This window comes from Schistocerca gregaria, chromosome X, assembly GCF_023897955.1.
Source record: "Schistocerca gregaria isolate iqSchGreg1 chromosome X, iqSchGreg1.2, whole genome shotgun sequence".
NCBI classification, from domain to species: domain Eukaryota; kingdom Metazoa; phylum Arthropoda; class Insecta; order Orthoptera; family Acrididae; genus Schistocerca; species Schistocerca gregaria.
Window position 1 is genome coordinate 692,999,493 of NC_064931.1, and position 12,603 is coordinate 693,012,095.

General features: G+C 40.5%; 1 protein-coding gene across 7 annotated transcripts in view; it reads right to left on the reverse strand.

Annotated features, from left to right (window-relative positions):
* Nucleotides 1–12,603, reverse strand: part of LOC126297692 (ras-related protein Rab-3) — a 757,051-nt gene that overhangs the window by 37,916 nt on the left and 706,532 nt on the right. For all 7 annotated transcript variants that reach the window (XM_049988812.1, XM_049988810.1, XM_049988814.1 and 4 more), the window contains 2 exons: nucleotides 4,391–4,509; nucleotides 1,443–1,614 (listed from right to left, as the gene is read on the reverse strand). In XM_049988812.1, coding sequence (XP_049844769.1) covers nucleotides 1,443–1,614; nucleotides 4,391–4,509 — 291 coding nt within the window. The remainder of the gene's footprint in view (nucleotides 1–1,442; nucleotides 1,615–4,390; nucleotides 4,510–12,603) is intronic.

Genomic DNA, 12,603 nt, shown 5'->3' on the forward strand with positions numbered 1-12,603 from the left:
GCGAACCAGCTGGCTTAGTCCTCATTCTGCCTTGCTCTACAGAAATTTTGACATGCGAGCATATTCGCGGTTTCTTATGCTGAGAGAAAGAGTAGCAAAGAGACAGTCACCGTGGAAGAGAGAGGAGACAATACCAGTGGGAGACAAAGAGAGAGGAGATAGTGATGGTGGGAGGGAGGGGGAGGAGAGAGAGAGAGAGAGAGAGAGAGAGAGAGAGGAGATTGTGATGGTGGGAGAGAGAATGTGGCAATGAAGGGGGGGGGGGGGGGCAGAAGTGGATGAAGACAATAGCAGTGGGAGCCGAAGAGAAAGGTCATGTCAAAAAACACAGATGAATAGACTCCATACATAGGCTTGGAGGGTCTAGATCCTCCCAAACCCAGACTAGTGAACTTTAACATGTAGGTATAGGGGAGGCAGAATTTTGGTCCAAAATTTTAAACACGTAGGTAAAGGAGAAGAAATAGGTTAAAGCCCCAGAATTTTTGAGCTTCTGTGATATGGGAAGACAGTAATAGTGGAAAATAAAGACAAAAGGAGACAGGATAAGTGAGAGGGAAGACAGTGGCAGTGCTATACAATGTAATCAACGGAAGAAAAAAGGAGACAGTGGGAGAGAGACATACATAGACAGTGGCAGTGAGAGGGAGATGTTGAGTATGAAGACTTAAATATAAAGAGAGACTGGGTGAAAGGTCTTAGAATGTTGTGTGTTAAAAGAGCGCGAATAAATTCGCAAGTAGAAATTTTTGTTGAGAAAGGTGGTACGAGGACTGAGGTAGGTGATTCATCACTTTTCTATAAGAGTTTTTAAAGAGGCACATATTCGCCTTTTTGTGCCCCAACAGTAGGATTTTTCTGCGTAAAAAAAATGAATAAATATAGCAGTACATCAACGTGCCCCTATCCATTTCGTAGCTCCATGCCCCTACTACTACTCTCCTACAGCTTTTGACAATGTCTTTCATCTTAGTACATCCTGATGGCTTTTGCCGCCAATATGTCATTTACTGATAAATTTTGAATAAGCCATAACCTTGAAACTACATACTAGCATATTACGATATTATAATATGAAAGCAAAATTCTTCAACCACCAATATGATGTTTTTCGTCATTTTAGTACAGTTAATTGTGCCAATACCAGCACGTTTTGTGCTTGTATTTTGAAACAGCATCTAGTCGTATTCGTGGGAGTTGCTGGTGTCACTTGAAGCTAGTCGACTGCAGTCGAGTTTATGTGTTTTATGGAAGACACAGCACTTACCAATAAACCTCCTTTTCCTTGCGCTTCATCTCTTTGCCACTCAATACGAGCTACTGCACATGCGCAACATTCGAGGCCAAATTGTGTCAGTCAGCACTGCGCCACCTTATATAACATATTAATGAATTGCATCCTTCGTTTATATATAAAATTATTAAAGGTAACAATAACTTACTTTCACATTAATGTTCTCCTTAGCTGATGTTTCAAAAAATTCAATTCCCAGTTGTTCTGCAAGTTGCTTTCCTCTTTCAAAACTGATTACTCTTTCATCTTCCATGTCACACTTATTTCCAACTAGGATTACCTGTGCGTTGTCCCAAGAATATGTTTTTATTTGAGTCACCCTGCAGGAAAAATGGAGACATTAAATAAAATAAGCAGAATGATCTCTAAAAGCATTTCCCAGTGTCATTGAAATCAAGCATATAATAAAGAAAGTAGGGTAATCATCATATACACTTAATAAACGTTTTACTTAAATATTTGATAATTGTTTACATTATTGAGAGGGGGCGGAAGATAAGTGTACTGTTGGATGCAAGTACACAGGGTGGAAGTTGTATTGTAAACAGGTTAACTAATTCACAACTTTCTTGTTTACATACCTGACAAGCATCTGTATAAAGGAATGTGGTTTAACTGATTTTTTATGATTCCTTTTATGACATGCATACAAATGATTTCTGTATTTACATCACTCAGATATTACTCTCTTGTGATCTATGCATATCTTTTCCTTGCAACTGTTATCTGCTTTGCTCCACAATTTTAAAGTATAGTGTTGCATTGACTGGGCTAAATAAAGCACATTATTTAGTAGTTTGACTAATGTCCTATGGATCATTGAGCTGTACTCAGGATTTTAATTCTGAACATGTTAAAACATTGCCTGTAATATACATTTCAATATCACCAATTAACATCTCAGGGAGACTAATCTGCGCATCATTATTTCCTGCTGCGTTTAAATTATTTGATTTCTTAGAAACATCATTAGGAAGTAGAGTTTTTTATAATATTTATACAGTCACAAATGTTTATTAGTATCCTGTTGCTGTGTAATGTTCTAGAGCAGTGCGTTTCACAATTCTATTACTTACATATCCCTTCAACTTAATTTCTTTCTAATAGGACAGAATATAGTGGGTCTCTCTTTCTCTCTCTCTCTCTCTCTCTCTCTCTCTCTCTCTCTCTCTCTCTCTCTCTCTGTGTGTGTGTGTGTGTGTGTGAGTGAGTGAGTGAGAGAGAGAGAGAGTGAGAGAGAGACAGAGACAGAGATCCAAGAAAGTAATTTTTGAATGTGTAGTTCACAATGTAATTGACAAACCTATGCAGATAGCAGCAAATATAGTTTATATATTCTAAAGTGTACTCTACTGCAAATCAAAAATATAACATCCAGTTTTTTAATGAGTTCTTGCCACTCACATTTAAAATACGTCCCTACAGTGTAGGATGCAGTGTGGTCTCTGCTTATTGCACATAGTAAATTGTACCTTATTTGTATACATAAGATATTTTTCTTTATATTGGGTTTAAATCACTACAAAATGTTTATGTCTGTATTACTGTGAGTATTAATTTACAACTAAAGGAAAATTCTGACTGTGCAGTACTATTTTCACTATTACTGGAAACCCCAGAAACATACAGAATCCAAATCAACAGTAGTACTTTTATGTACACATCATTTATACTCAGCAGTCAGATTTCCTCTAGTCTACCTTATCTTTATTTTATGGAAACAAGTAAAAAATTCAAAATTTGTGGATTTGTGCATTTGAACATGAAGTCCTATGTTGTGATAAGCAGTGGAAAATCATGTACAAGATACATGTAAACGAAAACAACGATCCTCATTCCAGTTTACTTATTATTATTATTATTTTTTTTGAATCACTGATTCAGAATGGAAGAGAGATACCTATCATGTTACACATGTTTTTGTTTGGAAGTCAAAGTTATTCCTAATCCTGCATGCTCAGTAACGTCAAAATACACAGGATTAGCCTCAGAGGAAAGAGTACAAATTTATGTGTGATGTGCCTCACTGGTTCGATAACCAAATAACTATTAACAAAATTTTCTGTCTAGGAATAGTGATGAAGCTACATTTTAAAAAATATAGCAAATATGGAACATGATGTTGTATTTGTTTGTTCTTGTAGTTCCGAAAGTGAAAGGAAACAATGATCTTTCAACAACTGCATCATCTTTTGGTCATGATACATGTCACTGATATTGAGGGTATTTCATTAGTTCTTAGATTTCTTTTTCTATAATTCAGATTGATCAGATTCTTGTAACTTGATCTTAAATTATGGCAAAAACTAGAAAATTGGTGTAGTACCCATGCATAGTCTTGAAGTTTACTATATTTTAGTCCTAAAAACTTTCATTAATCTGTTTAACTTTTCAAAAGACCTTATTCTTCATGTGGTTGACTTCAGAACGAACAGATAATGGTTGCATTTTCTTTAAGATTTTATGAGTTTTCTGAATCAACTTGTTATGAAAATTGTTTAAATAGGAGCAAGAAATTACTTTCTAGTTTAGATATAACTAGATAAACTGAAGGACATACCCACTCACTCAGTTAAACGAGAAAACATTTGCTCTTACAGTCAGCAATGCAGTTCTGTGAAACAGCTTTGATCTTAAAGTTTTTAGGGTATTTTAGAATGTGTTTAATTTTAACTATAAGAAACATACAAAAACATGTTTTAGATTCATATCATGTTAAACTTAAGTGTACAATAATTTTCATGAAACTTTTTTTACCGAACAGAAGGAATGTTGTTTTCTGTATCTACTAACTGACGTATTTGAGTTTCCTGTTGTAGTCCATAAGAGCAGAAGTCAAAAGTCACTTGCAATCAGACACATTTAACTGCACCTACCATATCATTATGCAATAGTAAAAAACCACATTGTACTGATTTAATGATTATGAAAACTGCTCTGTGCTAACAACCCTGTCACAAATATGTATTGTTTCCTACTGCTAGTGAAGTCTCTTAAGGACTGTGTGGCCTGATGCACAAAGAGATATGACAGTTCTATTTATATTCTTACCATCACACAACATGGCTGTTATATTTGCTGGTGTTGTTTACTTACCAGTCCTGAACACTGTTGAAAGATTCTTCGTTGGTGATGTCATACATCAGTATGAAGCCCATGGCACCTCGATAGTATGCTGTAGTGATCGTCCTATATCTCTCTTGTCCTGCCGTGTCCTGAAATTAAAATAATCGTATGTTTGATTTTATGGAAGTAGGCAATTTCTTCCAATGCAGTGCCCTGTATTCTACTAAGTCAGCAATGAAGTAAAGCATAATGTAAAATAGATTTTCAGCTACAGTTTGTTTGAATTGTTCTTATTGAATTTGAATTAGCCTCTGCCTCCCCTACCAAAATGAGGAAAATTAACAAAATTAATGTATAATCAGAACATATCACTAAAATTCGACGCTAAGCCTATTACCAGAGCATGTTGGGACATCTTGTATGGAGGTGTGAGAGGAAGAAATATAACGACAAATGATCATGCACAAATATGTCTCTTCTACTTCTTCTTTTTCTTAACTATAACCCCATCTTGTGTGGGATTCGCTGCACTCAAGATTTGGCAAATCTATCTTACTTGTGGCTGGATGTCATTCCTGTCGCCACAGTCTTCAGTTACGGGTACTTAAGGGAGAAAAGTCGTGTCTGTAAATTGTGTGACCTTTGTTCTGTGTGCGATAGTACTTTAACTATTTAATGCACAAATATGTCTCTAATAAAATGAAATCTGCATGGTATACTGTTAAAAGTGAAACAGAAACAAATTCCACATATATTATACAAATGTATGTACCCTATGGACTCAAAAGTATCCGGACACCCCCAAAAACATACGTTTTTCGTATTAGATAAATTGTGCTGCCACCTACTGCCAGGTACTCCATATCAGCGACCTCAGTAGTTATTAGACATCGTGATAGAGCAGAATGTGGCGCTCCGAGAAACTCACAGACTTCGAACGTGGTCAGGTGATTGGGTGTCACTTGTGTCATACATTTGTACGCGAGATTTCCACGCTCCTAAACATGCCTAGGTCCACTGTTTCCGACGTGATAGTGAAGTGGAATCGTGAAGGGACACGTACAGCACAAAAGCGTACAGGCCGACCTCGTCTCTTGACTGACAGAGACCGCTGACAGTTGAGGAGGGTCGTAATGTGTAACAGGCACACATCTATCCAGATCATCACACAGGGATTCCAAACTGAAACAGAATCCACTGCAAGTGCTATGGCAGTTAGGTGGGAGGTGAGAAAACGTGGATTTCATGGTCGGGCGGTTACTCACACGCCACACATCACACCGGTAAGTGCCAAACGACGCCTCGCTTAGCGTACGCAGCGTAAACATTGGACGACTGAACAGTGGACAAACGTTGTGTGGAGTGACGAATCACGGTACACAATGTGGCGATCAGATGGCAGGGTTTGAGTATGGAGAATGCCGGGTGAACGTCATCTGCCAGCGTGTGCAGTGCCAACAATAAAAATCGGAAGCGGTGGTGTTACTGTGTGGTCGTGTTTTTCATGGAAGGGGCTTGCATCTCTTGTACTTTCGCGTGGCACTATCACAACACAGACCTAAATTTATGTTTTAAGCACGTTCTTGCTTCCCACTGTTGAAGAGCAATTCGGGGATGGCGATTATATCTTTCAACACGATCGAGCACCTGTTCATATGGCACGGCCTGCGTCGGAGTGGTTACACAACAACATCCCTATAATGGGCTGGCCTGCACAGAGTCCTGACCTGAATCCTATAGAACACCTTTGGATGTTTTGGAACCCCTACTTCGTGCCAGGCCTCACCGACGGACTTCGATACCTCTTCTCAGTGCAGCACTCCGTGAAGAATGGGCTTCCTTTTCTCAAGAAACCTTCCAGCACCTAATTTAACGTAAGCCTGCGAGAGTGGAAGCTGTCATCAAGGCCAAAGGTGGGCCAACATCATACTGAATTCCAGCATTACTGATGGAGGGAGCCACGAACTTTTAAGTCATTTTCAGCCAGGTGTCCATATAGTTTTAATCATATAGTGTATATATGAGGGTGTGTTGAAAAGCAACATAGGTTACAATGTAAAAGAAAGAGTATCCTGTGGTGTTTTGTTTGGCAGGACGTTCATTTCCCAGAATTAATTTCGACATAGGAGCTATGACAACAACAGAAACAGTCGCACGGCTACAGTCTTACATACATCTACATCTATATTTATACTCCGCAAGCCACCCAACGGTGCGTGGCGGAGGGCACTTTACGTGCCACTGTCATTACCTCTCTTTCCTGTTCCAGTCTTGTATGGTTCGCGGGAAGAACGACTGTCTGAAAGCCTCCGTGCGCGCTCTAATCTATCTAATTTTACATTCGTGATCTCCTCGGGAGGTATAAGTAGGGAGAAGCAATATATTCGATACCTCGTCCAGAAACGCACCCTCTCTTGCAGAGTCTGCCACTTGAGTTTGTTAAACATCTCCGTAACGCTATCACGGTTACCAAATAACCCTGTGACGAAACGCGCCGCTCTTCTTTGGATCTTCTGTATCTCCTTCGTCAACCCGATCTGGTACGGATCCCACACTGATGAGCAATACTCAATTATAGGTCGAACGAGTGTTTTGTAAGCCACCTCCTTTGTTGATGGACTACATTTTCTAAGGACTCTCCCAATGAATCTCAACCTGGTACCCGCCTTAGCATCAATTAATTTTATATGATCATTCCACTTCAAATCGTTCCGCACGCATACTACCAGATATTTTACAGAAGTAACTGATACCAGTGTTTGTTCCGCTATCATATAATCATACAATAAAGGATCCTTCTTTCTATGTATTCGCAATACATTACATTTGTCTATGTTAAGGGTCAGTTGCCACTCCCTGCACCAAGTGCCTATCCGCTGCAGATCTTCCTGCATTTCGCTACAATTTTCTAATGCTGAAACTTCTTTGTATACTACAGCATCATCCGCGAAAAGCCGCATGGAAGTTCCGACACTATCTACTAGGTCACTTATATATATTGTGAAAAGCAATGGTCCCATAACACTCCCCTGTGGCACACCAGAGGTTACTTTAACGTCTGTAGACGTCTCTTCATTGATAACAACATGCTGTGTTCTGTGTGCTAAAAACTCATCAATCCAGCCACACAGCTGGTCTGATATTCCGTAGGCTCTCACTTTGTTTATCAGGCGACAGTGCGGAACTGTATCGAACGCCTTCCGGAAGGAAAGAAAAATAGCAAAAAAAAAAAAAAAAAAGAAAATGGCTCTGAGCACTATGGGACTCAACTGCTGTGGTCATCAGTCCCCTAGAACTACTTAAACCTAAGGACATCACACACAGCCATGCCCGAGGCAGGATTCGAACCTGCGACCGTAGCAGTCTCACGGTTCCGGACTGCGCGCCTAGAACCGCGAGACCACCGCGGCCGGCGAAAAATAACATCTACCTGGGAACATGTATCTAATATTTTCTGGGTCTCATGAACAAATAAAGCGAGTTGGGTCTCACACGATCGCTGTTTCCGGAATCCATGTTGATTCCTACAGAGTAGATTCTGGGTTTCCAAAAACGACATGATACTAGAGCAAAAAACATGTTCTAAAATTCTACAACAGATCGACGTCAGAGATATAGGTCTATAGTTTTGCGCATCTGCTCGACGACCCTTCTTGAAGACGGGGATTACCTGTGCTCTTTTCCAATCATTTGGAACCTTCCGTTCCTCTAGAGACTTGCGGTACACGGCTGTTAGAAGGGGGGCAAGTTCTTTCGCGTACTCTGTGTAGAATCTAATTGGTATCCCGTCAGGTCCAGTGGACTTTCCTCTGCTGAGTGATTCCAGTTGCTTTTCTATTCCTTGGACACTTATTTCGATGTCCTCCATTTTTTCGTTTGTGCGAGGATTTAGAGAAGGAACTGCAGTGCGGTCTTCCTCTGTGAAACAACTTTGGAAAAGGTGTTTAGTATTTCAGCTTTCGCGTGTCATCCTCTGTTTCAATGCCATCATCATCCCGGAGTGTCTGGATATGCTGTTTCGAGCCACTTACTGATTTAACGTAAGACCAGAACTTCCTAGGATTTTCTGTCAAGTCGGTATATAGAATTTTACTTTCGAGTTCACTAAACGCTTCACGCATAGCCCTCCTTACGCTAACTTTGATATCTTTTAGGTTCTGTTTGTCTGAGAGGTTTTGGCTGCGTTTAAACTTGGAGTGAAGCTCTCTTTGCTTTCGCAGTAGTTTCCTAACTTCGATGTTGTACCACGGTGGGTTTTTCCCGTCCCTCACAGTTTTACTCGGCACGTACCTGTCTAAAACGCATTTTACGATTGCCTTGAACTTTTTCCATAAACACTCAACATTGTCAGTGTCGGAACAGAAATTTTCGTTTTGATCTGTTAGGTAGTCTGAAATCTGCCTTTTATTACTCTTGCTAAACAGATAAACCTTCCTCCCTTCTTTTATATTCCTATTAACTTCCATATTCAGGGATGCTGCAACGGCCTTATGATCACTGATTCCCTGTTCTGCACATACAGAGTCGAAAAGTTTGGGTCTGTTTGTTATCAGTAGGTCCAAGATGTTATCTCCACGAGTCGGTTCTCTGTTTAATCGCTTGAGGTAATTTTCGGATAGTGCACTCAGTACAATGTCACTCGATGCTCTGTCCCTACCACCCGTCCGAAACATCTGAGTGTCCCAGTGTCATAGTTTGGGAAAAGATTCTATTTCAGCATTATTTTCCAGTGTCTGTGTTTCCTTCTATGAAATACCTAAAAGTTATTCATTTCCTCTTTTCTGCCTGTCAATATATTTAAAACGATCGTAAATTTGATGTTCGTTATATTTTATTCTTCATTTCTTCCATTCATCTATACTGGTGCGAAATGTTGTGACTGCTGATGAGAGCACCGTATCATGTGTGTGCGTGTGAGAGAGAGCTTCCTAGATCAGAACAACAAAGTAATTTAAATCTAGTTTTTAAAGAACAGCTATCACAGTGACAGCATTCGGGGAATAACATGTGTCCCACTTTCTGTCCTGTTCATCATTGCCGTTTCACCTTGCCACCTCAGGCGTCACTTACCAGTCTGCAGCAAAGGATACTTGAGGGCAGTGTCTTAATAGCTCCGGTTCTGTTTCGTTGTTTATGAGTGTGGAACGTTTAAGAATACCTGAAGCCGGCAGTGGAAATGTCAAGCCCATTATGACGCTGCGAAAAGAACTGAATAAAAGGCGTAAATAGGGCAGTGTGCAAATGTACCCTGTATGGCAGTGCACAGCTGTTCCTACTGTGGGCATATTGCGAGCGTGAGTTACTGCGCTGTGGCAGTGTCGCCCATTTGGACTCTGAACTGTACTGAACTGTCAATCACTTTGTTATTCTAATCAAGGATTTAGCTGGGCACTGAACGCAAATGGCAAATAGAACAGTAACAATAAACTAATGAAGAAGACGCTCCATCTGCTGTGTAGAATTTTATTTAGTCCACTACCGACTTCGGCTTTTTTTGTTAAGCCATTCGCAATTGGATCTGAAGTTGCCATACATACGGTAAATGTTAGTAAGTACATAATTGAAGATGGAGAAAACAGGGCTTACATATGTTTATGAACATATGGACTATAAAACGTGAATGTTATAAGTAATGTCCAAAGGTTATAAAAACCTGAGTGATTTAAAAGTTTGTTTGTCTGATGATATCGTGAGAATTAGTCTTCTGAGACTGTATTATTTGCTCTAAGACATAAAAAACGAAGCACCACGAAGGAATCATCAGAATGGAACGAAAATCGGTAGATGTGATCTACACCTATTATTATTTCAGAAAATTGGTTAATTTGTTGAAGAGAAAGAGCTTCACTAATTAAGCGAGTTAATAACGCGTTGGTCCACATCTGCCTCTTATGCAAGCTGTTATTCGGCTTGACATTGATTGGGTTATCGCGCCAAATTCTGTCCAATTAGAGCGTTAGATCCTGAAAATCCCGATCTGATTGGAGGGCTCAGTCCGCAATGCTCCAAACATTTGTGGCGTCGCAGCTAGGGCGCGATCGCCAATAGCAATAAAAAAAATCCGAATGAAAGTTTAAAAGGACCTTTGAACTTAGAAATTTGAACAGTAACCATTTCCGATTTATTCTGTAGAGTTCACAAGACTATTTTCAGCTTTTTGTACTTATAGCGGCCTCCGACGTGTAGTTATGAAATATCAGTTTCTTCAACACTGCTTTTCTGAAATATCTTAAGTACCTGCAGTCAGGAGTTACGTGTGCAGATCTGCAGCAGTGTCGAGGTAGGTGGACAATTTGTGTTGCAGAACCGCCGTCTATGTGCGAAAGAGCGCGTTATGTGGCACATTCTCAGTTGGGAGAGATCCAGCGGCCTTGCTGGCCAAAGTAGGGTTTGGTACGCACGAACACAAGCAGTAGAAACTCTCGCCCTGCGTAAGCTGGCATTATCTTGCTGACATGTAAGCCTATGGTGGCTTACCACGAAGGGCAACAAAACGGGGCGTAGAATATTGTCGACGTACTGTTGTATTGTAAGGATGGCGCTGACGACAATCGGTGTCCTACTATGAAAGGAAATGGCATACCAGACCATCACTCCTGGTTGTCGCCTCTATACGGCGGACGACAGTCGGGTTGGTATCCCACAGCTGTGCGGGGCGTCTCCTGACCCATCTTCGCTGGTAATCTGGGCTTAATTGGAACCAGGAGTCACTACTGAAGACAACTCCACTCCAGTCAATGAGATCCAGTTCGATTGTGCGCTACACCACTGCAAACGGTTTGACTGGTGTACACAGGTCAATGGCATTCGGCGCAAGGGGTGCGAGCTCCCCCCCTCCCCCCTTTCTATGAGCCACCTATTAATGTTTATCGTAGTCACTGAAGCACCAGTTGCACGTCGAATTGATGATAATGTTGAATCTGGGGGTCTGAGTGCTTCTCTGACAGTTGCTTGGTCCTCTCGTTCTCTCGTCCCTCTAGATCGATCGCTTCCTTCTTGCCGCTGCGTTCAGCCGTGGTTCACCCATTCCTGCCAACATCGATGAATAGGGGCATTGCTTCTATTCAAATGTCAAGCGATTCGCCGGTTACTCCAACTGGCTTTTTGAGCCCAACTACACGTCCTCTGTCAAATGCTGATATCTGTCTGTATTGTCCATACGTCTGTCTGCGAGGCAAAGTTATTGCCCAATTGAGTTCACGGAATGCAATTCCCAAAGACGTTATGCTCTCGTAGCGTCATGTCCCCTGTTTACTATCCTTCCCAGTCTCACTGTGAAATTGCACAGCGGCGTCACACATTCATCCATCGGAAACCAAATTTTACTGTTTTCCATTTTCCATCGATACCTCTATGAGTAAGAATATGAAATCAATTTGTCTAACTCCTTAGTGGCGGATCTTTTTTGTTATCTTAGTGTGTACAATTATATACCTATATACAACTATTTGATGTAGGACAGTGTCAAATTCTCTTGAGAATGGCTTAACAAAAAAACTCTAAAACGGCAGTGGACTAAATAATGTTCTACAGAGCAGCTGGAGCGGCCCTTTCATTAATTACACAAACAGTTGTGGAGCGCATAGAGAAATTAATGGTAACAAGAAACTTTCGTTGTCGTTTTATTCCTCTTCTAGGTGAGAGTATAGAAGTGATTTATGAACAATGATCATATCGGAATAATAAAGACTGGAATTTATCGAAAATACGCCTCACAGTCGTATTAACACACTAATAATAAAATTAAGTGCTTCATAATAAATATAGTGGTTAATTATTCATGTACTGCCACGTGTACGCAGTAGCTATTCTTCAGTGAAACAGAGAGTGACCTCTAGGTGACACTTTTAAGGCAAAATTCCCTCTCACGAAACTTGACATGAGTGATACCATCCGCCCCATCAGCATAATGAGCCGCTCAAACTACTCCATTCCTCTTGCCTCCACTACTGGAGATTCAATCTGCTCCTCACGACTGTTCTCCAAAATGTCTGACCGTTTGAATAATCCCATATTTTTCACTAGTCTCCTTTCCATACTTCCGTACATTACCGTCAAATAGCCGCAAAACATCCTTATTTCACTTTTTCCCATGTGAATACCTCTGTTTAATCTCACTTCCAAGCAGTTTCTCGCAATATCGCAGAATTGCAGTCAGTTTTAGGAAAAATGAACTATTATATTCGATTCATACCGAATGCTGCACAAATCGCAGCTCCGTTGCCTCGCTTGCGTCGCAAGAA